The sequence below is a fragment of the Myotis myotis genome, unplaced genomic scaffold, assembly GCF_014108235.1.
Source record: "Myotis myotis isolate mMyoMyo1 unplaced genomic scaffold, mMyoMyo1.p scaffold_m19_p_3, whole genome shotgun sequence".
Taxonomy (NCBI): Eukaryota; Metazoa; Chordata; class Mammalia; order Chiroptera; family Vespertilionidae; genus Myotis; species Myotis myotis.
Window position 1 is genome coordinate 1499286 of NW_023416335.1, and position 27631 is coordinate 1526916.

Sequence of the window (27631 nt, forward strand, 5' to 3'; positions counted from 1 at the left end):
CTTCTTGCTTAGAGTTTCCTTAATTGGCCTTTCTACTTGCCTAGGGCCCCCGCTTCTTAAATCAGTGGTTCTCAACCTTGGCTGCACATTAGAATCGCCTGGGAATCTTTTTAAAATCCTGCTTTCTGGGCCTCATCCTCCGGAAATTCTGTTTCTTTGCTACTAATGTTGTGGCCTCACCCCATAACAAAGAAACAGAATTTCCGGAGGATGAGGCCCAGAAATCAGGATTTTAAAAAAATTCCCAGGCGATTCTAATGTGCAGCCAAGGTTGAGAAGCACTGTCTTAAATGGTCCACTCAGATTCCACCTCTTCTCTGAGCATCTCAATTCATAAGAATGACATTAACGATTTGAGAACAAGTATTTGGAGACAGAAAGGCCCAACTTTTTTTTCAGTCTTAAGTTAGTAATCACAATTCGACAAATATTTGTTGACTATCTATCAAGTGCAATCCCAGGGCTGCTGTGGGAAGTGGGAAGATGAATGGAACACTCAGTCGTCTGTAGAAATGACGGGGTTTAATATCTGGCAGATAAAGCCACGTTTTCTAAGACATGACAAACGTGTGAGAGAGAAAATAAAAGCTGTCAGTCCTAATAACCTCCTCCGAGCCCCTCTCCTCCCTCCCACTTCCTAATAAATAGGACATACAAGACCCAGGGGCCTGCTCGGCCACAGGAACGTGGATTTCAGGACAGAATAAGAGGACGAGGTCACAAAGCGTGCATGTACCGGGCAGCTCAAGGACGAGGGCAAAGCCTCAGAGCAGAGAAAATGACGCCCACGCTTCTGCGGTCCTAACTGCCTCTGCTCTCAACAGTGTAGCCCGCTGGCTGGCTGCACTCACCAGGCTCCAGCACTCCTTCTATTCCAATCCCACAGCCAGAGCCCGAGGGGCGACTCACTGCGCTTGCGCTGCAGGGCGCGGCTGGGCGGGGCCTGGGAAGGGATGGGCGGGGCCTGGCCAAGAAGTTGACTAGGTGAGCGGTTCCGGGGCGGGGCCTAGAAATAGCGGGGCGGGGCCTGCGGCTGGACGGGACGGGGCCTGGGGCGGGGCCTGCGATTGGACGGGGCGGGGCCTGGGGCGGGGCGGGGCCTGCGACTGGACGGGACGGGGCCTGGGGCGGGGCGGGGCCTGCGACTGGGCGGGACGGGGCCTGGGGCGGGGCGGGGCCTGCGACTGGACGGGACGGGGCCTGGGGCGGGGCGGGGCCTGCGACTGGACGGGACGGGGCCTGGGGCGGGGCGGGGCCTGCGACTGGACGGGACGGGGCCTGGGGCGGGGCGGGGCCTGCGACTGGACGGGGCGGGGCCTGCGGCGGGGCCGGAGGCGGGGCGGGGAGGCGCCCGGGCGCGGGAGATTTGAACCTTGAGCAGAGTGGGCGCAGAGCTTAGGTGGCGCGGCGGTTGTCCTCTCCGAGCCCTGACGCTAGGGCCGCAGGGACGGCTCCGGAGATGGTGGAAGGACCAGGCTGTGCTCTGAACGGAGAGAAAATTCGGGCGCGTGTGCGCCCGGGCCAGGCGGTGACGGCCGTGCGGGGGAGCGCCCCGCAGAGCCCGAGGGGCCCTGGCTCGCCCCACGCTGCCTCGGCGGCCGCGGTGCCCCCCCAGGTGAGCCGCTCCTGTAACTTGCTCTGGGGTCGCGGGGGAACTTGGGATAAAGACCCTGTAAGGTGCGCAGTGTCCGAAGTGTCCGCTCTCCGCTCTGGTCCTGGCTCCCCGGCCCCGTTTCCTAAAGTTTATCTTGACTTCCTGGGCTGGGGGGAGGGGGGGCCGCGCTGGGCGCCTGCGCAGTGGCGAGCTTCTGAGTGCTGAGGCGGCCTGGGGTGCCCAGCAGGATTATTGCAGGTCCCCTGGCTGAACTGCACAGCCCAGCAAGGGAAGGCTCCCTTACAGCTACAGCTGCGTTTTCCGCCATGAACATGGTCAGGTCTCTGCAACCTGTGACTTTTTTTTTTTTTTTCATTACATTTTTTTAAAAAATACATTTTATTCATTTTTCACAGAGGGGAAGGGAGAGGGATAGAGAGTTAGAAACATCGATGAGAGAGAAACATCCATCAGCTGCCTCCTGCACACCTCCTACTGGGGATGTGCCCGAAACCCAGGTACATGCCCTTGACCAGAATCGAACCTGGGGCCCTTGAGTCCGCAGGCCGACACTCCATCCACTGAGCCAAACCGGTTAGGGCTTTCATTACATTTTTAAGGCAAGCTTTCAGCATGCAATTCTAGCTCCTGGCTGGCCCAACATGCGGCAGCTGTTAAGTGTGTCAGAACTAATTTATAATTCTTAAACAGCACACGCAAAATTTAGCACAAACCTTCCCACGCAGTATTGTCATCTGATGAAGGGGAAGGGAAACCCAGTTGTGGTTCCCTTAAGTGAATTTCTTTCTCTTTCAAATAATCTGTAGCACAGCGTCTTGCCACTAGGGCCTTTGCTGCGGTTGGTGAGATGTTCATGGGGTGAGTTTAGAGCTTACTGAAGAGTCAGATGAAGCTATCCAGCTTTGAAAGCACCATGGATGTGCAGACCCTTGTGTTTCATGCGATATCCTGCTGGCTTTCAGTTCTCCTGCGAAGCTTCCTGGTAACCTTTGGTCCTGCAAGAAGTCGCCTGCTGTGAAATTAGCATGTGCTTTCAACTTGAAACAAATGAGGTCCTAAGACTGAGAAAGTACAGTTTTCAAACTTGGAAAAATCATGTTTCCCTCCTCCTCCCAATTGCCTTTGTATTTTATTTATTTTGACTTTATATGTCAGTACGTAGTCTGCATCTCGTCTCTTATTACAGTGCTTCTTAAAATCTTCTCAGGGTGTCTGTCCCATAGATGGATCTTGGATGGTCTCTTAGAATGTTAAAATATTCTTATAAAAATTTACCCATTCAACAAGATGTTGAATATTGAAGGAACCAGGGGAACAAAAGCAGCTCTTCCCTTTGTGGGACATGTATTGTGTACCTCCTCCCCTTCTCAAATGGTTGCTGATAATGGTTTTCCCTTAATGTCTCAGGGTCGTTGTTACCAGCATTAGATAGAATCCCAGAACAAGAGGTAGCCGGCAACAGCTAAGGCTTACAGGTGAGGAGAGGAGGGAGGTGATGTCCCACGGCCATGGTAGCTTTAATCATCACATTCAGTGTGATGTCCAGAAAAGAACATCCGATTCTCTTGGTTCAACCCCTTCCTTGCTTCCTGATCTGTAGGTGCTTATTTGCTCCGGGTTAGGTTAGAGAAAAATCTAAAACTGGTAGGTTAGTGCCTAGGAAAGGACAAATCCTGGTAATTGTTACTTTTCCTCCCAGATCAGGGCTTTCTCACCAGAACCCTTTGTCTTTTTTGTAATCATTTGTGCCCTCAAATTATGTGCAAAGCATTTCGCCTCCGGGTGAAGTGCTTGAAGGCTCCGCACTTAGAAAATTGCAGGCTGTGTTTTGATGAATGGACCGAGACCTCTATTTGGGGGCGTGGGCACTCTGATGGTTTAAATTGGCATAGAAGTGACCTCTGAATAAGAAAAGTGTTGTATTAGGAAATTTTTGAAAAGGTAGGAAAACCAGGAGAAGGAACTGTGAGAGTAAACCTGGTATACACATCTTCCTCTGGGGAGATGGCGTCACTGCACTAGAACCTGAAACGTTTCTCTGTGGAAAAGCCTTCATCTGCTCTGAGGAGTTCATCTTCCCTTCCCCACGGCCAAGGGGGATGCGTGGTTATCAGCCCCGTAAGGCGTGTGCTGTCTCCCAAGATCCACGTGGTTTTGACGGTTTCCTGTTATTAAGCCACTTGACAATGGGAAGGTGAACCCTTCTCAATCATACTTAGAGTCGTGGCAGAGGAGATTTCCGGCTCTATTCCAGGGGAGCAGGGGGCGGGGAGAATGAAATGTTCAAATAATATAGTGACCGGATTATAAGGGTCACCATGGGCAAGTCAAGTATATATCGGGCTGTTGTGTATGGTTATAGCAAAGACAGTAGGCTTGTGGGAAATCATTTCTTGGATTTGGGCAGCTGGAGTTCATACAAAGGGGATTCTACAGTAGGACCGGTAAATACCTTGTAAATCTTAGGTTTCATGCAAAAGCCCTGGCTAGTTCCCCCGCGATAGCTCTCAACATCAGTGGGGCAAGCCGTCACTGGTATACCAGAATTTCCCCCCTAAGACGGAGCTTAAAAAAGCAGTTAAAACATATATGCAGGTGCTGGACATAGCCAATCACCCACTGAAAATTATTTTTTTGTCCCAAGTATACTGTCCAGAGCTGATGATTTTAGAAACTGGGAATCCTATGACTTGGGTCAGGTGTCAGTGTGATAGACAGCTGAATAAAAGGATTTTTACGTATCATTTTCCTCAAAACTAAAGAGAAGTATTGGAATCCATGTTTTTAAAGCAATCCTTTAATTGCTAAGGAAACGTCTCATTAAAACCAGGGCATGCGAGGACTGGTTGCTGAAAACACATCAGTGCCTTCCTGAATCCCTCTTGAAACCTTCCCATAGAGCTCTTTTTACTTTGTGGGAGATTCTGGTAAATGTAATATTTTGTTTTTCATCTAGCTTTTGATAGTCATGAGCATTTGGTCCTCTTATACTTAAACCGCACTCCGTTGCAGATAATTAGAAAACAGGAGTCTAGGGTGTTAATAATTTCCAAAGTAGGTTAAGCAGATGGCAGAGGGGAAGTTTTTGCCAAGAAATCTTGGGCTGGTAAAGCAAGATGGGGGTGGTGGGTGGGGAGACAGCGGGCCTGGGTTTTAAAGCCACACTCAGATTTAGGAGGAAAAGGAGGAGGGAGCAGATTAACCCCAAAATGTTCACTGCCCTCCAGGCATTGAGTGGGGCGCTCAGGGATTTCCGTCAGCTTCCCTGCTGTCCCCAAGGAGCTTATAGACAGAGGAGGAAGAACCACGTCACAGCATCACTCGGGGCGGTGAGCTCCGTGCTTGCGGCCCACCCGATGCCAGGTAGAAAGCCTCACACTCACTCTGCTCCCCAGGGGGGACGGCTAGTAGCAGGAGAAGTACAGACTCTGCCTGTGAGCGAGGAAGGGGTCATGCTAACATCTCATCTTAATTCCTCATCAAGTATTAAAGCTCGTCCCAGGCAAGGTCACGCAGCACCCGCACCTGGAGCCGTTGCTGCCGCACTGGCCACCGATCACAGCGGGTCTGCAGGTTTCCAGACCATTTCTCTACCTGGGCGGTTCCTCCACTTCCCCTTCTGCCCACCTCTGTGCTGAAGGTCACAGTCACCTTCCTCGGGCCATGGCATCTCTTTTCAGTGTCTGTGGAGCCTCTCATTCCATGGCTGCCTCAGCATTTCTCGTGGGGATGGCGTACTGCGTGTTCTCTTTAATTTGGAGAATAGGACAAAACACGAGAAAGAGAAGGGTTTGGCTTGCGGTTCCCTTTGAGGCTCCGTCAGCCAGGACCACACATGTCCTTTTTCCCTGACAGCCGTGCGGGGAGGGTCAGTGGTCTCCTGCATGTTAAGTCCACTGCCCTTCGTGCTTTGGGATTCCTCCCGCTGCGCGGCACAGAACTCATTCACAGGGGCACGCTCTGCGCGCTCTCTTGTTCACACGCCGTCCAGGAACCGGGAAGTTTCGCAGGGCCGGCCCCTGAGACTTCCTTTTTGTAGGTAGCCAAGTTTCCCGTGGGTAGACCCACTCCGCGTTCTGAGATTGCTGGCCATTGGCAGTAAATTGGGGAGTATAGAGATGTTTGCTCCAGGACTGCTTTGCTGCCTGAGGGAGTAATCCTGGATTTGTTTGTAACCCGCCCCTCGGCATTGGTTAGAGAGGATGTTTCGGCTCTGCTGGCCAAATATGGAACCAACGTGCTCACTGTAGCTTCTGTGCAACCCTGAGGCAGGGCCTAGGATTTTAGCACCTAGAAACCCGCCCCCCCTCCCCCCCACCCCCCACCTTGGGGCAGAAGTCAAGATAAGCTGGGTTTGAATTTCTGCCTATTAAACATTGTTAGGAGCCAGAGCATTTAACTATTTAGGCAAAAATAAAAAAAGATAGAGGTTTTCATTAAGAACATATCTTTTTTTTCACCAGGTTTTTACTATTTCTCATTGTTCTCTTCTGAAATGTATGTCCTATATCGATTTAAGAACGAGTGGCACACAAACATTTTGAGATGAATTGTACCCTTAAATATTTTGTTTAGCCAGTTCCAACAACATCCAACGATGTCTGACTGTGGGGTTAGACTTGGGTGTTTTGATAACAGGGTGGCTTTAAATGATCCACATCTTCTCCAGCTCTTGTCTGGGTGGTTCTTTTCCTGCTTCTACCCTGGATCCTTTAGCGGGAATTCTGCCCAGCAGTGAGGAGAGCACTTAAAAGAGTGATGGAGATCCTATCTGTTCTCCACCTCCTTTCTGTCAGAGGAAGAGCCAGGCCTTTAGCGTGGCCCTGGGGGGCACATGATCTGATTCTTATGATGTCAGACTTCCTGTGGGTCCCGTCTCCCTCTGCTCTGTGTCTGTTCCCTCAGGACACAGGACACTCCGCCCCCCGCAGGGCATGTGTATCGATTGCCATTCCTCTTGCCTAGATGTGGCTCACTCGTGCCTCCTCTAAGACGTGCTCCAATATCGTTTTCCCACGAGGACGCCCCGATTAAAATTGCAGCCTGCTACGCCCTCCCCTAATCCTGAGCTCTTTCTCATCTCAATTTCTTTTCCGAATGTTCTCATATATTGTTATCTTGTTTATTGTTAAATATCTCCTCACAGTAGAATACAAACGTTCTGAAGGCAGGAGGCTTTTCATTGTGTGTGTGTGTGTGTGTGTGTGTGTGTTCATTGATACACCCCCAACATCAAGGACAAGGCCTCAGACTCAGTGGACGGAGATGAACTCCTCTACAGTGCGCGAGTGCAATGAGGCAGCCGTGGAGGGTGCATCTTTAATGAGCAGAGGTGTCTCTCCAGAGGGCACGGGCACCATTGTCGTCAGAGTGCCCAGTGGCAGACACAGCCCGGGGAATGGCACGAGCAGTGGCAGCGGTAGGTGGGGCGAGGCGTAAACTACGCGGGGTAAGTTCTTGTCACACCGTTCATGTAGCCACGGGAGCCGACTTCCCAGGAGACAGCGGGGACTCCTGCGCTGCTTTGCGAGGTGTTGTGGCAGCGCCTCCTGCCTCAAGGTGACCGTCCGCCGCTCTGCCAGGGGCCGTTACAAAACACCGAAGTGAGGATTCATGGAGGAGAGTGGTCTGGGCAGGGAGCAGAAGTAGCGAAGTGAGAGCAGCTCAGTCCCGTGGCTCCCACAGTGGAATGTGTGGAGCGGGCAGTGGGGCTTAGAGCCGGGCAGTGAGAAACAACCCCTGGCAACCGGCCCAGAGGTTTTCAGGCGGCCAATCAGATACTGCGTCTCAGTGCTCACCGGGGCCAGGCTGCCACAGAAAATAGGCTTCGCATGAGTGCTATGTACTCACAGCCTGTCATCTCATATCACATCACAAGGGTAAAGGCGGGGAAGTGCCCTGGAAAAAGCCCGATGCCAAGGTGCTGGGGAAAGACACCAGGTTCTCCTGTTTAGAGCAGGAACAAAGGAGTGAGAGTGCACAAGATGCAGCCCCACTACGCACCGTCCTCGGTGGCTCTGACCCACGGTGGACACACATGTACCCCACTTGGTGCCGCAGTGCAAGGACCCTCCCCTGGGTCTGAAATACAGAAACGGGGGCGGGGGGCATTTCTGGGGACCATTGATGTGAAGCTGCTTAAACAGGACTTAGGAAGAGACATCAAGCCCGGACCCGGGAAAGATGTCCCCTCGCAGACCATAGTCCCAGCACCCGCTGCGGGGGCTCTTTACCTCCCAGAAAGGGAAGCCCAGGTTCGAGGAGGGTGGCGGGGTGACAGGCTGCACAGAATGGCCCTTTCCAACGGCTTGGGTGGGTGTGGAGTTTTAGATTTAACTTGGGAAACTTAAAGATTTAGGGCGATTAAAGCACTGGGATGACCGTAGCAAACATCCTCCCTACCAAGAAGCAGGGACAGCGACTGCGGTGTCTGGGCGGCTTGGACGAGACGGGATGGGATGCCCACCGGCCTCCGCCGGGAACCCAGCAGAAGCCAGAGGATCAGAGCACGTGGGTAAACAGTCGCTCGTAAAGGATGCTGGGAGGGGAGAAGAGGCTGCTGATGGAGCAGTGGGGAAGCAAGACCGAGCCATTAATTCAGAAGTGAAGGTTTAAAATGTTAAACATCTTATACCGTATATTCGAGATCCTAAAAAGATAAAACCTGACCCACGTGGAGGCAAAGTTTACTCATCACAGATCTTCATCTGCTCTCTCTGCCATCCTCTTAAAGTGTCCTGGCTAGTTGATAACAACTTTCTGCCTACTGGTTGGTTGTCATGGAAACCTACATCCACACCCACTCTCTTCATCTGCATTTGGCTTGAGGTGTGTGTCAGTGGCGGGGAAGGCTTTTGTTAGGGAGAAACCCATGGGGACTCTCGGTGCTCTCAGTTCAGGGCTCTCACAGATTCCTTTATAAACACAAGGCAAGTGTCAAAGCACGTTTTTTCCTCGTTGGGGCCTCCATCGTGCCGGGCCAGTGATCGGTCATCGTTGACAGGCCCCCGGTTCATCCAGGGGAGATAGGGAAACCAGAGGTAGGTCTTCCGAGGGTGGGGTGGCCTGTGTGTCTGCAGTCCTGGTGCTAGAATTCCCCCCCCCGCCCCGGTCCTTTTAGTGGTTTGTGCAGAACAGGAAGGCTCCCTGTGCGCTGTGCATGGACCCCCCCAGTTCTTATGGGATGGAGGGGACTAACCCCTTTAACCTGACCTTCTGAACTTCAGGCAGTCGGGGAGTTCTGGCATTGACATAGCCCTTGCAATGTGAAGGGATGAGTGGAACAGTCATGCCTGTTCTTGTCTTAGTCTGTTGTGGGCACCCATAACAAAGTACCATAGACTGGGAGGCTTAAACACAAGTTTGTCTTTTCTCAGTTCTGGATCTAGAAGTCCAAGATCAAGGTCCGGCCTGTTTGGTTTCTGGTGAGAGCTCTCCTCCTGGCAGGCAGAAACCCGCTCTCTTCTCACAGGGCCTTTCCTCTGAGCCTACAGGAGGAGAGCCAGCTCTCTGGTCTCTCTTCTTAGAAGGACACTAACTCCATTGGATCAGGGCCCCACCCTGTGGCCTCATCAAACCTTAATTGCATCTGTAAGGCCCTGTTTCAAACACAGGCACAAGGGGGTTTCAAGATTTGAAGGGACAAAATTCAATTCCTGGCATTTCTCAATCTTTTTTTTTTTTTAGTACCCATTATTCCTTCATCCCTTGTGCACTTAGTTTTGCATGGGATGGGGGGAGGGTGGTGGGCGTCCTTTTCCTTTATTGTTGACATTGTTGAGGAAGGAGAGAGGAGCAGGCCTCGGGTGAGAGTCCTCTCCACTGGGGGCCTGGCTTTGCTCTCTGGTTCCCCACACCCACCAGACGTGAAAGCCGGAGCTCCCGTGCCGTGGACCCCGTAAATGCCTCTGGTAGGGCGGCTTCGGGTGCTGCTCACCCTGGGCGTCCCCTCCCACTCTCACTGGATCGGGGACCACCTCTTCCTCTTGCGTGCTGGCTTCCGAGTTCATCATCACAGCTCAGAATATCTTTCCATACTCTCCCCACCATTTTTAGCTGTTGTGATCGGAATGCTCTTTCGGGAACCCTGGCTGTGCTTCTGGCAATGGAAGGCCGTGTCCTCGCTGGTTTTAAGACATTCGCATCGTTTTTCTGTGTTTCCTTCTCACATCCGCAGAGCTGCGTGGTCCTGGAAGAACCTCATTGTGATTGTGCGCCAATTACTTCTTTGTTTTTTCCCACCTCAGTCTTCTGGCCTCTCTTATTTTAAATGACTGCCTGGTAATTGGACAAAATGTATGTAAACAGCTGATTACATGGGCTTGTTGGAGATAATTTTTCTCGTTGGCATACACCTGGGCAGGAAGCAACAGAAGCACATTTAAGAATGAAGTGATAATTTTGTTTACACGTGTGTGTGTGTGTGTGTGTGTGTGTGTATTTTCCACTAGGCTGCCGCACAGAACAATGATAGCGGCTCCGGCGGGGTTTCCCTGAGGCTGTTGCATGGACACGTGTACCGCGGCGTGGAGACTTTGGGGAAGGAGCTCTTCCTGTACTTTGGGCCGAAGGCTTTACGGTAAGATAAGCCCGTGCAGCACATCTTCACCTCTGTTTCAAGCTGGGGAGCAGGCTTTCCGCGCCGGGTGCGGGTGTCACGTTGACTCACGTAGAAAGTGCTCCACTTTTAAGCGGGCGCTAACGGGGGGGCTGGGAGTCCGGCACGGAAAGCAGTGCGCAGCAGCGGAGGAGAGTGTGATGTCATTGCTACTCGGAGGACTGGGCTGTTTACTTCTTTTCTTAAAAAACCGAGGGGCTCCGAGGACTTCCCAAGCGATACTAGAGCAGCACGGCCGGCGTGTTCTTGTCCGAGCCCCCCGCGCAGCTCTCGCCCCGCTGCGTTCACCAAGTGTGTGCTGCGTTAGCCACATCAGCCTCTTGATGTTTATGACAGCTCCTCGCTCGGTTTCAATGGCCCTCTAGATCTTTCTGTTTTCCCCCTGCTCTCTTTCTCGGAAGCCTGGGACAGAGCTGGAAACTTATTTGTAGAATTCAGAAACTGTCCCCGGAGGTAAGAGGCTCCCCGCTGTGCCACGGGGGCCCGTGGAAATTCACTGCTGTTTTGCTGACACGGGCCACGCAATCTGCTGCCTCGGTTGCCTTAATAATAAAAAGGTGGAAATGTAGGTAATTGCCTCTTAACTTTTGCAGAACAAGAAAAAAGGCACCCCTGGGTGTACATGCCTGTCTAATCCAGGTCTCGCAAACACAGCCTGCGCCACTGCAGACCGTAACGATGGGCGCTGCTTCCTTGAATGTTTTTCCCGTTTCTTGAAGATATTGAGCAGTTTTTATCTTAAAAGAAAAGCCCTCTGACTGTCCCCCAGGCTTCCCACTGCAGGTCCGTCATGGGCGCGAAGTGGCGATGCGTGACTGTGATGAGCTAGTCAGAGACCATAGCACTGATACTCCTGCATCTGGTCTCCCGCGTGCTTGGAGGACTTCCGCGTTGATGTCCCTGCTCGTCCTTGGAGGTGTTCGCCATGGTCGGCAGCTGCTGTCCCTGGACAACATGGTCACTTCCCACCTGGAGCTGATAAGATCGGCTCACACGCCGGGTTCTGCAGAGCTCTCTGCTGTGGGCTGCCTTATCGTCCCGGGCTGGGTGGTGGAACACTCCCGGCTGTGAGCGAGGAGGACACCATGGAGTCCCTGTCAGATCAGCTGAGAGCATTGACGTGTTATTGATTCTCTGGTGTAAGGCGCAGGTTTATTTCCAGAGGGCAAGAGGTAGGTCTGATCAAGGGCTCCCCACCGGGCTGATAAGGGGGAGTCTTTTCTGGTGCAGGGCCATCAGCAAGCGGACAAGGGCAATCGCCCCTTCACACTAGGCCCAAGGGCGCCATCCCTGGAGAGGGCGAGTCTCGGGATCCGTGGGGAGGAGTGTGGCGGCGGCTGCCTTTCACTCCCTGCAGCCTCAACGACTGTTTGATCAATTCAAGGTCAACGGCAGATCGGGTGTTGGAATATGAACTGAGCCTCCTAAAATCAACGGTAGCCCCGTTCACAGTGGAAGTTAAAGAAACGCACGCCCAGCCCACGCTTCTGGGGAGGACGGGTGGCTCTGTGACGGAAATGTGCTAGTTGCATGAGGCTGCAGGCGGGAGCGGGAGACAGACATGCGGGCCTCCCCTTTGACTTCTGTTTTCCACCCACCGGCGGCCTGCAGTTCCGAGAGCTCACGGCCTGAAGCGTGCGTAAAGCCCGCGTACAGTTTCCCCTGAAGGCGGCGCAGCTTTGCACAATGAAAATTGCCCGTGGATTTGAGGGCGTCTGACAGGGCAGGCCCTGCGTCTTCCTGGGGTTCGTTTGTTGTGAATCTAGATTAGAGGCAGTGCCCCCTGTGAGGGACAGTGCCGGGTAATGTATGCGCTTCAGGAAGAGACAGATCAGAGAGGGAGCATTTCTCTTGCTGAGAAATGTGCCGTAGCGCTCACGTGCTTGTAACAGCCCCGCAGAAACTGCGCATTACTTCATGCACACTTGCTGTAGCCGTGCAGGTGTGGCATGTGTGGCCAATACCCACACCTCTGAGCACTCCCGGGCGCTCTTCATCTGTAACAAATCAAAGCCGTTTTCGGTGTTTTGTTGTGCGTGTAACAAGTGCTCATGAGAGCAAACTGAGAGCTAAAGAACCAACACATTTACACATTCACTGTCGCGCTGCCAGGTGTAATCCCCGTGAGCCGTGTGTGCACGCTGCCAGGTGTAATCCCCGTGAGCCGTGTGTGCACACGCTGCCAGGTGTAATCCCCGTGAGCCGTGCGTGCACACGCTGCCAGGTATAATCCCCGTGAGCCGTGTGTGCACACGCTGCCAGGTGTAATCCCCGTGAGCCGTGTGTGCACGCTGCCAGGTGTAATCCCCGTGAGCCGTGCGTGCACACGCTGCCAGGTGTAATCCCCGTGAGCCGTGCGTGCACACGCTGCCAGGTGTAATCCCCGTGAGCCGTGTGTGCACACGCTGCCAGGTGTAATCCCCGTGAGCCGTGCGTGCACGCTGCCAGGTGTAATCCCCGTGAGCCGTGTGTGCACACGCTGCCAGGTGTAATCCCCGTGAGCCGTGTGTGCACGCTGCCAGGTGTAATCCCCGTGAGCCGTGCGTGCACACGCTGCCAGGTGTAATCCCCGTGAGCCGTGCGTGCACACGCTGCCAGGGGTAATCCCCGTGAGCCGTGCGTGCACACGCTGCCAGGTGTAATCCCCGTGAGCCGTGTGTGCACACACTGCCAGTGTGGGGTGTGCATCCAGTCCATCTGTCAGTCCACCCGCCCAGACACGCCCACCCTGCAGGCTGCCGCTGGCAATCAACAGGAACGCAGCTGTTACATCTTGCACCCACATTTTAAGGATATATTTTTTTAATGACTCTCTCTTTCCAGCACACTTTGCTATTTCCAGGTTGTGGTGGGTATGTGAGGGGTATGACTGATGGTTTGCAATTATCACAGCCACGCAGAGACTATATCTGAATATTTGAGAGGCCTTGCCATCGCAGAGAAGCTTTCTACATGATCGATTTTGTAATTTATCGCCGTCTAAGCGATATGGTCCTCTAGACAGACAGGCAAGAGCTCAAGTGGCAGTTCTCTTCAGCGCGTTGAAAGTTCTCATGGAACTCCTCAGATGCTGCTTACAACAGTGACCATAGACATAGTGTTTGTAATCGGCTTTTGTAATCTGTAACGTGTTAGACAAATGAGAAGTGTGATAAAGATTCTCACTGAATCCTGTACTCTACATTCGTAAACACCCACTGTCGTCTGCCCGGCACGCCCACTTGTCCCTTGGGGACATTATTCGTCCTGGACAGTGGTCGTCTGGCCAGAGTAACCAGCGTCCAAGTTGCATTGAACGTAACCTCACTAACCTTTTCTCTCAGACACCGCCTGCTGGGCCAGTCTAAGTTTTTCCCAAGGCGTTCTGACCAGGGCCGAGCAGGGTCGGGCTCCCTGTGAGGCAAGAAGCCGGGGATGTGACATGAACAGGGACGTGGCCATGTCGCTGGGCTTGTCAGGAAAAACAGAGCACGGGCTGGAGAACAGAACCAGCCCACAGGAAGCAGCGGGAGTCTCCCTCCACCTGTGCCCGAGGTCCGCTACACCCCTGCTCCCTGCAGGGGCGACTGCAGCCCTTCCTGAGCGCCTGTGGGTCCCCGACGCCTAAACTGCTTTGAGTTGGGTCCTCGTCACTTGCAATTAAGGAAGCCGACCGTTACCGAAAGGCACCGACTTCCAGTTATGAAGTGAGAAAGCCACGGGGATGAAGTGCACAGCGTCAGTAGTGCTGCATGGCGTTTTTGAAAGTTGCTAAAAGTTCTCATCTCAAGAAAAAAAACATTTTTGGGGGTAACTGTGTAAGGGAAGGGGTGTTAGCTAGACTTATTGTGGTGATTATTTTGCCATGGATACAAATATTGAATCATTATGACATACAACTGAGACTAATAGGATGTTATATGTCAATCACACCTCAATTTCAAATAAATGTGACTTTTTTCTCCTCGTTAGCATCTCCATCCTAAGTAGAAGCAGACCTGCCTTTTTCCTTTTTAACATGGTTAAGACCATATCTTTTAATCCTTTTTAAATTTTTTTTATTGAATTAGGAGAAAGGAGAGGGAGAGAGAGAGAAAGAAAGAAAGAGAGAGAGAGAGGGAGAGAAACATCAATGTGAGAGTGAAACATTGACCCGTTACCTCCCGTACGCAACCTGGCCAGGGATCAAACCCACAACTTGGGTATGTGCCCCGACTGGGAATCAAACCCCCAACTGTTCCCTGCACAAAATGAAGCGCCAACCAACTGAGCCACACTGGCTGGGCAAAACCATATTTTTTTTTATTTTTATTTTTTTATTTTATTGTTTAAGGTATTACAAATAGTAATACATATGTCTCCTTTTTTATCCTCCCAATGACCTCCCCCCCACCTCCCCTACCCCCTGGCACTTTCCCTAACCGCTCCCCCCCACCTCCCCTACCCCCTGGCACTTTCCCTAACCGTTCCCCCCCACCCCTCCCCCCCAGTGTCTTGTATATGCATGGTTGTGCTTATATGCATGCATACAAGTCCTTCAGTTGACCTCTTACCCCCCCAACCCTCCCCTAAAAGACCATATATCACTTTATAACCTCTTTTTTTAAATTGCTAGCATAAACCACAGTCAGTATATTCAACTATTTTATACTCTTTATTATACGTAGAACAGGTGTGCCCACTTGGTAGCTTTCACGAGCAGCTGCCTTAGTAGCAGTGCGCAGCGGCCATCAGCGTGGGCCTGTGGCAGTGTCCTTGTGAGTGTCCTCCCTGCCGCTCCAGGGTATGCAGAGAGAGGTCCCGGGAAGCATGCGGCTCACATTTCAAATAGGACCAGGTCTTATTTATTGGTCTGTTTTAGGAAGTTGTTTCTAACTAGAGGGAACGTAATTTGGACATAAATTTTATATTAGAATCTTGGTTGCAAGTGACGGATGCCCAACTCAGCCAAGTGCAGTAGTTGTGTATTGTAAGAGTCTGGGGTGTCCTGTGACCCCCCGAAGAGGATGAGCCTGGCTTCAGGGAGAACTGGGAGCAGAGGCTAAATGCCTAGAAGACTCCGCAGCTCGTGGCTGGTCCTCCCCGACACCTGCCGCGGGTTCCTCTCTGCAGCCAGGCCTCCCGCGGCCCCGTCTGTCCACGATGGGAAAATTTCCATTGACAGGGCAGATCTCTCAAAACTAAAAAGTAGCGGATCTCTCTGTGCCCCAAATCTGTCAGTTCATCAGGAGCACTCCGAGGGCCCCGGCTCGGGTACCGACGGGACCAGTAGACACAGGTGTCCCTTCCTGAGCCAGCTGTGTCTGCAGAGGGGACAGAGGCCACGCCAGGCCGGGCCCAGTGCCCCTGTTGCCGGACGTCATGTGCACAGTGAGTGAGCTCAGGTAGCCAGCTGGGCTGGGGGATGGAGGGCGCTTGAGAACATCAACAGGTAGGAATAAGGTTCCAATACAATTTCCCTAAACTAGGATGTTACAATGAGAGCTCTCTCTATATATATGTAATAAAAGCGTAATATGCTAATTACACCAGACAGCCAAATGACCTTCCAGACGTCCTTCCAGACAACCTTCTGGACAAAGCCAGGGCTGCGAGGGCCAAGCCCCTTGCACGAATTTTTGCGTCAGGCTTCATATATATATTGATTTCAGATAGGAAGGGAAAGGGAGACAGAAACATCAGTGGTGAGAGAGAATCATTGATCAGCTGCCTCCTGTACACTCCACACGGGATTGAGCCTGCAACCCCAACATGTGCCCTTGGCCAGAATCGAACCCTAGGGCCCTTCAGTCTGCAGGTTGACACTCTGTCCACTGAGCCAAAGCTGCTAGGGCCCAGTGAGGAATCTTGAAAAGCAAATCTAACACTTGAATGTAAATGTAATATGAGCCTGTGTCCTGGCCTATGAAAGATCAGTAAGTGTGGCCATTGTTACCACAGTTTAGGTGTTTACTGTGCCTGGAACGTTTTCATGGTACAGACTTTTCTCAGTTTACGTTAAAAGGTACTGAAAAATAAACACAAAATCTGTTGGTTTATCGGGTTTCAGTTATCACAACATTTAACTATTTAATAAAAAAAGATAAAACATAGTTATTCCAGGCATAGTTCCCCCTAAATTGAATAGATTTATTTAGAAGACCAAAAAAAGACACACTCATTGGATTCAGCGTTCTTGTTGGGGAAACTCCAGCATTTGAATGGCATCTTAACCCTTCAGATTTTTTTATGTGGCTGCAGCTTCATTATAGAAAGTGATTTAGAATCCACTTTACGAGCCATGCCGCTGAGCAGACTTCAGGCGCGACGGCTCTTGGGCACGGCAGTGCACACCTTCCGCCGGGTCGAGCCTCCATAAACTAAATCATGGAGTACTTACAGCACCCATTTTTCCTGTCAGGAGCTACGGGCATGTAAAAGGCACTTATGATTGATCGTAGGGCACACAGAGTTTAAAGCCCGCATTCTTAAAGTTAGCCTGGTTAACCTTGGACCAGACTATAGCACAGAGCTTTGGAATTAGAAGCACAGAGCGGTAACATTTGCTGCCAAAAGAGCTATATTTATTAACTCAGCGGAGCTATAAGGAGAAGGATGTGAAAGGCAGAACACCGTATTTCATCTTGAGAATGGTTTTTGATCTTCATCAGCAGAGGCCTCACAAAGCCACTTGCCTTTTTTTTTTCTTTTCTTTTTTTTACGGGACATGCTAATCAATCCTATAAAAACTGAAAGGTTATGAATTTTTTATCACCACATTGTGGCTTTCAAGTTAACCGTAAATATTTATAAATCCCCCCTTCCCAATACGTGTAAAGGTAGGAGAATTGACGACAGTATCGTTTTGACCTGTCTTTTTTTTGTTAATGCTTAAGATTTTGCAGAACATCTTTTCATTGTGTATCCCAAAAAGGGGCGGGGGGAGCAAAAAAACGTGTCTCAAACTGTAGATATCTTTTTGGAGTGGGTAGACATTTGCAAGCCGCTGTGGCTAGAAATAAGGACTTTGAATGTTAGTGGTTTTGTAGAATTTATAAAAACACAAACTGGAGGCAATTTAAATGTAGCCTCATCTCGTCCCCAGCCGTTGAATCTGAGCAAACGCTGAGAGATGCTAGACTCTTCCGTGAATAAAAAAACGTTTCATCTCACAAGAAGTAGAACCGGCTAGGTTTTCTTGGGCTTATTTTCGGGGCCTTATTCTTTCTCTAAGAATGTATTTGATTTGTGGGTGGAAAACCGGATTGTCACATCTTGTAGTTTTTATGAAGGTACAAAGCCGTAACGGAAAATGTCAGCTACCGCCGTTGGCCCATTCAGGGTACCGTCCTGACTAACATTTGTTTGCTTGTAATCCAGAAAGTGAAGAGAAGGAACACACATTGGACAGATGATATACTTCCTGCCGCTCACAAATGGGTTTGATTTTGTTTCAGGATCCATTTTGGAATGAAAGGCTACGTCAGGATTAATCCACTTGAGTATAAAAATAAAAATGGAATTTCTCCTGTGTTGGAAGTACAACTCAGCAAGGATTTGATTTGTTTCTTTGACTCATCGGTAGAACTCAGGTGAAGAATAAAATAAAAGTCCTCCAGCTAAGAAACTCTAAAGGTTGGGTCTACAGTTGGTAGAATGAATTTTTAAAAAATGTTTTGTAATTGATAAAACCTCATTTTTATTTTATTTTTACATATTTTTGTTGATTTCAGAGAGGAATGGAGAGGTAGCAAGAGGTAGGAACGTTAATGATGGGAGAGAATCATTGATCGGCTGTCTCCTACATGCCCCCTCCTGGGGATGGAGCCCACAGCCCGAGCATGTGCCCTGACCCGGAATCGAACCGTGACCTCCTGGTTCATAGTTTGGCGCTCAACCACTGAGCCACACCAGCTAGACAATACCTCATATTAAAAGAGCCTTCTAATATTATAGTTTGTTAGGTTCTTCATTGCTTGGCTATATAACTTATATCGCAATTAACACGAAGTGTTATTTCTATCCAAGCTCATTTTAAATGAGACTGTGAAGTTGTAACCAGACTTACGGTGAATGTGTCTTTCATTCCTTCCTACAGAGACTCAACGGAAAGCCAACAGAGGATAAGAATGATGGAAGAATTGGATGTGTGTTCACCTAAATTTAATTTCTCACGAGCCGAAAGGGAAGTGCGCAAGCAGCAGGGACGGATGCTCTGTGACGTGTTAATGGATCAGCGAGTGCTGCCTGGGGTCGGCAACATCATCAAAAACGAAGCTCTCTTTGACAGTGGCCTCCACCCAGCGGTTAGAGTAGGTTACGGGGATTTTAAAATGCTGTCTGTGTGTTTAAACACTTAAAAGACCAGCATGGAACACTTCCATGTGTAGTGTGGTAACATTTTCCCCAAACAGATCTCATGTCAACCTCTCAATGAGACCAACCCTGACCACACCATTTAGAATTGCTGTTGTGCCCAGCTGGTGTTGCTCAGTGGACAGAGTGTCTGCCTGTGGACCTAAGGGTCCCGGGTTTGATTCTGGTCAAGGGCATGTACTGCGGAGGCAACCAATCGATGTTTCTTTCTGTTGTTCCCTCTCCCTTCTACTCTCTCTAAAAATCAATGGAAAAATATCCTCAGATGAGGATTTAAAAAAAAAAATCCTATATAATACAGAGGTAATATGCAAATTAACCCTCACACCCTCACAAAGATGGCTGCCTATGACCAGGCCGGCAAGGGGGTTAGGGAGGGACGACCAAATGACTGAATAGCAGGCTGTGTGGGGCGACCAGGCTGGCAGGGGGGTTAGGGAGGGACGACCAAACGACTGAACAGCAGGCTGTGTGGGGTGACCAGGCCAGCAGGAGGGGGGGCAGTTGGGGGCAACCAGGCCAGCAGGGGCGGCAGTTGCGCCAGAAAGAGGCGACCAGGCCGGTGGAGGGGGTAGTTAGGGGCGACCAGGCCAGTGGCAGGGTGCAATTGGGGGTGACCAGGCTGGCAGGGGAGGGAAGTTAGGGGCGACCAGGCCAGCGGGGGGGCAGTAAGGGGTGACCAGGCTGGGGGGGGGGGGTTAAGAGCGACCAGTTCAGCAGGGAGGGGGCAGTTGGGGGTGACCTGGCTGGCGGGGGGGGGGAGGCAGTTAGGGGCAATCAGGCCGGCATGCAGAGCCAGTGAGGGGTGATCAGGCCAGCAGGGGTGGGGGCAGTTAGGGGCAACCAGGCAATCGGGCCTAAATCGGCAGTCGGACATCCCCCAATGGGTCTGGGATTGGAGACAGTTCATGAATTTTGTGCTCCGGGCCTCTAGTTATATGAAAAAAATAAAATAAAATCACTGTTGCATCCCCTTCTCCCAATTCATACTCCCAGACTTCCCTAACTTGCTTTGCTTTTTATTTTCTTCATACCATTTTAATCATGTTCAAACATCATCTGATCTTTACTTGTTATTTTTACTGTTTAAAATCTCTCTCTGCTAGAATGCAGTCTCTTAGGTGGAAGGTGTGTCTCTGTTCAAGGTGTACCCAAGCATGTAGAATACACCGTCTGGTACACTGTTGGCATTAAAGAAAGATTTGTCAACTGTATGAGTGAACTCAGCTCACAACTTTCTTTTTGTATCTGGAATATTAAATTCACACTCAACACACACTCATGTTTCCATTTAAAAAAAAATACACACATATATATATATATATATATTTACTGATTTCAAAGAGAGGGAGAGAGAGATAGAAACATCAATGATGAGAATCATTGATCAGCTGCCTCCTGCATGCCCCACACTGGGGATCAAGCCTGCAACCCGGGCATGTGCCCTGATTGTGAATCAAACTGTGACCTCCTGGTTCATTGTTGACACTCAACCACTGAACCACACCAGCCAGGCTCATGTTTCCCATACATTAGAACAGGCGGTGTTAATGGAATGATAAGAATGGAAGTCAAGTAGCAGAGACTAAAGAGTGAGGGACTAGGGAAAGACAGACCATAATGTGGAGTACTTGTTAAAATAGCTGAATAAAGGGAACATGCTGGACTTCCTGAGGAAGATGTCAGGACAGGCACTGGGTTTTATTGTTTTCTTGTTCTTCACCTGGAGAGACATGAACTTATTTTTATGTTGAGAGAAAAATACTGGTTGAGTAGGAGACATTAAAATTGTAGAAAAGAGAAGGGTGATTAGCAGGACAAAGTTGTGAGAAGGTTGGAGAGGTTAGAACTTAAGCCGGGTGGAGGGATACATATATTTTAGTTTCCAAAAAAGAACTCAGTAGGACTTTTAGCCAGACCCAAGTAGTCCCTATTACTAAGTCTTTTTCTTCTTTTTTTTTTCACATGACTCCAAAGATACTGTTTTATTTTGTGTAATTATTTCCTGGACAGTCTTCATGAAATCCAAATCAGTAGGAAATAAATTTTAAAAGAAACCAGTTAATAGTTCTAGGCTAGGTTCTGCTTGCTTTTTTTTTTTTTTTTTTTTTTTTTAATCCACACACAAGGACATTTTCATTGGGAATAATGACACAATTCAACAACAGGCTTTTTACAGTCACCTACACCTCTATGGAAATGTCTCTGAAAAACAAGACCAAACCCAGAATATCGCTACTTTGACTATCCTTATCATCGATGATAAATTAAGTATTTACTTTTTTATCTGTACATCCAAACCAGCCATTCATCTGGTAAAAGATCACTGGCCCATGATGTCTGAGGGCTTAAAAATTAATGGCATTTCTGAAGCTTAGCTATTAGCCCTATAAAAGCACATGCATAATTATTGAAAAAGCAGTTTAACATTTCAAGGTGTAACCGAATATAGTACATGAGATATAGTCAGAAAAAGATGAACTTTGGAAGTGCCTACATTCTAAACTTTAAGTAAATAATTGAAATGTATATGATGCTTTTTTAGAATGATTTTGTCGATTAGAGGGCTTTAGATTTTACAGTCATTGATAAATTAGTTTCTATTGTTTATAGACATGGATACATTCATACATGTGCCACAGGGTAAGTCATCAGACAGTTTTTCTTCTGAAATTACCATGGAAACCACATGTGCCACGTGATGGTTACTCCTGTGAGGGTGACACAGGTTTATGCCAGGCCATGTCACAGAGGAATTCTGCAGGGCGGTCTGTGCCTGAGTTCTTCCATGTGCTAACAAGTCCTTTGATATTAATGCATGTATATAAATTCATACCTTCTTAAAGCTTGGTAGTGACCTTGATGGTCACCTACTTCTGTGTCCCTTTTTTTTCCTTCTTTTCTTTTTCTCTCTCTTTTTGCAAACCCAGCAAGACTTTTTAAGGGGGCTGACAGTCCGTGCTGGGACTTTGACGACATCTTATACAGAAGATGGATTCAATAAACACTTGAATTAGAACTCAAATTAGAACTTAAATAGGAATTTTTAAAATTTGTAGTTACTAGCATTACAAATAAAACTACTATTGCCCGGCTGGCGTGGCTCAGTGGTTGAGCATCGACCTTTGAACCAGGAGGTCACTGTTCTATTCCTGGTCAGGGCACATGCCCAGGTTGAGGGCTCGATCCTAGTGTTGGGGTGTGCAGGAGGCAGCCAATCAGTGATTCTCTCTCATCGATGTTTCTATCTCTCTCTCCCTCTCCCTTCCTCTCTGAAATCAATAAAAATATATGAGACAGAGTTCTAGAATGTGGGGATGTATTTTAAGTCTACGGTTATCTAGAACTGGTGAGTCATATCGTTTTTCTATCGTGAGCAAATTATGAAACTATCCTCAGTCGTTTTTCTATTTTCAGGTTTGTCAGTTAACAGAGGAACAGATCCAACACCTAGTGAAAATGACACGTGACTTCAGCCTTCTTTTCTACAGGGTAAGACCAAGGTTTTTTCAATTATGGAAAATGTCAATGTTTTCCCTTTCAGTTCTACCGGGAATGTTAAGGCAGTATATAGCCACCTAGTGGTCAGAGTATGGAAGTAGCGGCGAGTGTCCTGTTAGGGGCCTAATTAACATCTTAAAATTTTAGGTCACAGGTCAGTCCAAACTTATCCAACTATAATTAAAGTATCTTTATACTATGTTGGGGAACAACTATGTTAGCATTTGACGTGAACTCCTGTTCTATTGTGGGCATATAGAGTAAAACATAGGAAGCCTGGAGAGACTTAATTTCTTTAAATAGCCCTCAGTTCAGTCAGGTTTTGCCACTACTGCCTGTGTGGTTGAGATTATTTATATGACTTTAAGGTTAGCTTTATATTTGTAAAATGGGACCATCAGAATCTACCACAAAGACTGTTTTGAGAATGAAATAAATACCTGCTAAACTATAAATTTTGTGAGCTACAGTTATGCATATATACATATATACATATAGAGAGAGTTCAATAAACACATTTTATCTTTTTAACAAAGCATCACAGATACTTTTTCTCCACAGTCCGTTTTCTGTATTCCAAATTTCTACTTTTACTATGTTCAGAAAGGCTGGTGTTATGGAATTCTTCATTAATTGGCCTAACATATTAATGAACCTCTTGCTTTACATACTGCCTTGAGTATCTATGGTTGTTTTAATCTATAAATATATATATAAAAGCCTAAGTGACAGCTACGACCGAACAACCGGAACGACCAGTCCACCAGTCACTATGATGCACGCTGACCACCAGGAGGCAGACGCTCAATGCAGGAGCTGCCCCCTGGTAGTCAGTGCACTCCCACAGCCAACCTTCCATGGCCAGCCAGCCTCCTGTGGTTCCCTCCCCCTGTCCTTCCCCCTGTCCCTTCAGCCCTTTCCGACAGCCAGCAGGCCCTGGCCAGCCTGACCCTGATCGGGACTGGGCCAGACAGCCCCAATGGGCCCTGATTGCCAGCCAGGCCTAGAGACCCCACCCGTGCATGGATTTTGTGCACCGGGCCTCTAGTATTATATATTCTCACTTATTCTTCCAAGGTAATCCTATATAATAAAAGCCTGATATGCAAATTATCTCCTCGGGCGGTCATTCAACCAGGAGTTCAACTGGGAGACCCGGAGTTCAACCACTCACTATGACATGCACTGACCACCAGGGGGCGGCACGAAACATGGTGGGCGTTGGCAGCACAGTGTTGGCAGCAGGTGGCAGTGGAGGTGCTGCCGGCCCCAAGGGGCCCCAACTACAGGGGGACTGTGGTGGGATGGTGGAGCAGGTGAGTGGGCGGTGCCAGGCCAAGGTGGGTGCAAGTGGGGATCCGATCGCCCCGCAGACTGCGACCAGTGGCGGCGGTTGGGGTTGGGGCTGCTGCCCAGCTCCAAGGCCCTGAGGGAGCCGGGTGGGGTGCCCGGCACTGATCGATCGCCCCACAGGCAGGATGTTGGAGCAGGTGAGGGGGCAGGGCCAGGCCAAAGTGGGGCTGCGGGCCTGAGAGGCTGGAGGCTGGAGCTGGGGCTGTGAGGCTGGGGGCACAGTCTGGGGTCTGATCTCTGTAGGCCACCCCTAGGGACCCCATCCATGCATGAATTCGTGCACCAGGCCTTTAGTATAATTATAGACAGCTACCCATTTTCTACCCAGATTAAGTTGGGTATTTCAGTACTTTGCTTAAATTAATGTAATGTGTGTGTAATTTTCAGCTTATATATGGTGAGCCATATTTCTGGGCTTTTGAAATTTCACACTGCTGATGTAAACCCAAAATACTCTTTCTGTGGGAGCCTTAAACGTACGTGAGCAGAATAAAACTGTGACAGAGAATCTCAAATGTCTTTTGAAATAGAATTTATACCAAAATGGAACCTGTTCTCTGCTAGGATGGCATTTGAATTTTTATTTTCTTTTTTAAGTGAATCGAGGATTAAAAACTGAAAACTCTCCTTTGTCAGATCAACCAAGAAGATGGTCTTGTTAAATTCTCTGTTGGCAGTTGAAACAAAGTGGACAGCTTCTGTGTTCCCAAAATAATCGGATTTAACGCTAATCTACTCTTTTTCTTTTAACTACATAATTACGTTTAATTTTTTAAAACCTTAACAGCATGAAAGACATTTTGAATTATGGAACTCTTATATCCCATTTAGATAAGAGGGTAAAGCTATTCAAAGAACAATTTTGAATACTAATAAGTAATAAAGTAATTACTTAATTATGTCACAGGAAATCTTATTTAACAAATATTGCTGAATCTTGCCAGTATCTTTTTCTCAGATGAAAGAAAAGATTATCCAGACATACTAGTATATACAAACGTACATTTTTTAAAAAATTATTTTCAGAAATGGCTTTCAAGAACTTGTCTTTGGCTCCTTAGCAACACTGTTTTGTGGATAACGTTATAATGTTGTTCCTTTGTTTGGTTGTAGTGCCATAAAGCAGGACTTGCTGTCTCCAAACACTATAAGGTTTACGGGCGCCCTCACTGCGGTCGGTGCCGCAGCAGAATAACGGTGTGTCGCTTGGGAGAGAACAGCAGAATGACATACTTCTGTCCTTGCTGCCAGAGCGAAGATGCTCGCCGTGCCGACAGAGGGTGAGATGCCTGGTCAGGGGGTAGCAGTGGCCCCATTTTCATAAAAGGCCATTCATAAGGGAACCACCACGGAATAGCTATCAGGCTGTTAATAAGAAGGCCTGACTCAGAAGTATTGGAAGCTTGGAAGGAAATAGGGCCCGGCCAGCATGGCTCAGTGGTTGAGCGTCAACCTATGAACCAGGAGGTCAAGGCTTAATTCCCGGTCAGGGCACAGGCCCAGGTTGTGGGTTCGATCTCCAGTGGGGGAGCGTGCAGGAGGCAGCTGATCCATGATTCTCTCACATCATTGATATTTCTGTCTCTCCCTCGCCTTCCTCTCTGAAATCAATAAAAATATATTTAAAAATTAAAAAGGAAATAGTAAATAACATCATGAAGAACCAGAAGGAGCCACAGGGGACTTTGGGACCACTTCTGATTCAGTGGCAAGTCCCCAGCTCAGATGTTCCTATCCAGCCTTTGGCTGCAATCTTGTTTGCAACGTGAATAGAAGGAGGTGTAGATATGTCAGTAACTGGAAAGACGATCTTCAAACGTCTCGTTTTATTTAGAAATGACATAAAACATGAACGAGCTCTCTTTACAAAATGTCTGTCTTATTGGTGAAACAGCGGACTGGTGATTTTGCCGGTAGCTGAGTCTGTCTGTTGCAGTGATGCTTTCGGGAACAGGGGAAGTAACCACAGATGGGGCCCAGGAGCCCACTGCGGATGACCTGGAACTAAAACGCCATCGGTCACCTGACCTCCATAGCCTCTCCCCTGACTGGTGGACCACAGTGAAATAACAGGAGGCTGGAGATTCTTGTCATCATTACAGACCAGCCCATTGGCACAGGCCTTAGTAGCTTCTGTGGAGAATTCCAGAAGCCCCTGAAGAAAATGTAAAACTTTATTTCACATTTTTTTAAAAATATATTTTCATTGATTTCAGAGAGAAAGGGAGAGGGAGAGAGAGAGAAACATCAATGATGAGAGAGAATCACCGACAGGCTGCATCCTACATGCCCCTCACGGGGGATCGAGCCCACAACCCAGGCATGTGCTCTTGACTGGAATCGAACCCGAAACCCTTCAATTCGCAGGCCGACGCTCTATCCACTGAGCCAAACTCTATTTCACTTCCAATATCCTAATGTCCATGTGACTCTTCCTCTTCCCTGATTTGTCTGAAAAAAGATATTTTAGTTTTGCTTTGGGAAGAGAACCTCTTAGTTAAAACATTATTTGAGAAATGCTTCCTGGGAGTATATCAAATATTTTTAGTTGGTATAAAAACACAGTAACAAAACCATGACTCCTTGATCCTGAATAAAATCTTTTATGTGGTATTTCTGTCTTGAACAGCAGTCACAGGGCCCAAGTGAAGACATTTTCTTGAGATAGTTTGCAATAGTAAACCTGTGGCATTTGGGTATATTCATAGATCCCCAAACACCCGGAATGTATAAGAACAAGGCAGTAATGGCAGGGTTCATGGTCAGCTGTAAAAATTCTCCGCAGCAGGCCGCCCACGAGAAACACTGCTGTCTGCCCGATGCCCCATCGGGACCACCTTGGGGACCACGTGGCCAGGAAGTGGGAAGAGGCCTGGGCGTGTGGGGTCTGCACCCTGATAAACATGCCTTCTGCCCAGGCCTGCGACGCTTGCCTGGCGCCCAGGCCTGCAGGTAAGCATGAACGTGGACTTGGAATGCGTTCCTTCTCACAGACCTTTCATTACACCAGGTCAGGGGCGTACCTCGTTCTAGCTCGATGTCTCTTAACCAGGGTGACACTCCGTTGCATGTACCCCACGCTGACGTTCTGGGGGGCGGGAGGGAAAACACAAAACTCTTGTGCTAAAAAAGTGTGTGCCTGTGTGTCTCAGGAACTGACAGGCTCGCATCTGCGCTCTGGGGTCCTGATGAATTATTCAGGAAAGCTCTGTTTTATGCAGATTTCAGCAACTCCGCAGTCTGTCAATCAGTCCCAAGGTTTCGTCAATGGGGAGGGAGGGTCCCTGTAAGAACATCTTTGCAGGTGGAATAGAAAAGAGCCGCATTTTTCCTCTCTTCTTTCGGCTGCCCGCCCCTTGTTATTAAAGTCCTTACCCAGACAATTGTGCTGATTCCATTGAAATCCCACAGAATAACGCTTTGTGGTTCACAATTTGGAGAATACGGAACCTCAAGGAAACCGGTGATTAAGAACCTTACATGGATGCGGCCTCTGGCCTCTATTGTATTCTCAGAGTGTTCTTTCCTTCTTCAATTAGAGATGAGAAAGTTCGTTCTTGACTTGGAGACCCCGCATTGTGTTAGCTGTCGGATGGCGGTTTGTTCTCTGGGCGGAAGGAAGGGCCACGGTGCCCCTTGCACAGAGCAGAAGGGACAAAGGGACCGCATCGCTCCTGTGTCTGCCTGTCCTTCCCGCGTCCCTCAGCTGGGAGCCCTCAGAAAGCCAGCCTTAGGTTTCCACCTTTACTGCCTTGACGCGTCCGGCTGTTTTCCTGTTTGTTTGTTTGTTTTCTGAGTATGACAGACATCCATCTTAACTGCATTCGAGAATGTCTTACAGTACAGGTTCCACAATCTGAGGATGCTGGGTTGAAACATTTGGGATAAATGTTAAATCTCTGTAATTCGTCTTATTTTTAATGAGCCTTCCACTTTGTCTTGTCATTCCCCGAGACATTCCTGACCCCCTGGACGCAGCCTCTAGCTGCTGGTTCTGAAGCTCTTAGTCATACCACCTCTCAGTTACCCCTGCTTTACCCCTGCCTGATGGTAACCAAAGTGAGAGCTGAAGAACCTTCAGAGCAGGGGTGGGGAAATCAGTTGGTCTGGCCCTGCCACCGTATTGGGGGTGAGTTCATTCAATGTTTGGCCAAATAGAGCAGGCTGATTTTTAAGTGGATAATTTTGTGTGGCCTGCAAATGATGTTATA

At 48.9% G+C, this 27631-nt stretch overlaps 1 protein-coding gene across 3 annotated transcripts in view; it reads left to right on the forward strand.

Moving 5' to 3' along the window:
* Positions 1-1405: 1405 nt before the first annotated feature.
* The window catches only part of NEIL3 (nei like DNA glycosylase 3), a 34514-nt gene continuing 8288 nt past the window's right edge, over positions 1406-27631 (forward strand). Inside the window, exons 1-7 of one of the 3 annotated variants that reach the window (XM_036301610.1) lie at positions 1406-1615; positions 10066-10193; positions 17648-17782; positions 18289-18502; positions 21984-22058; positions 24534-24700; positions 26206-26372. In XM_036301610.1, coding sequence (XP_036157503.1) covers positions 1460-1615; positions 10066-10193; positions 17648-17782; positions 18289-18502; positions 21984-22058; positions 24534-24700; positions 26206-26372 — 1042 coding nt within the window. In that variant the 5' untranslated portion in view covers positions 1406-1459. Of the gene's footprint in view, positions 1616-3045; positions 3091-10065; positions 10194-17647; positions 17783-18288; positions 18503-21983; positions 22059-24533; positions 24701-26205; positions 26373-27631 lie in introns of those variants that run through there. The other 2 variants (XM_036301608.1, XM_036301609.1) reach the window with 2 other exon arrangements.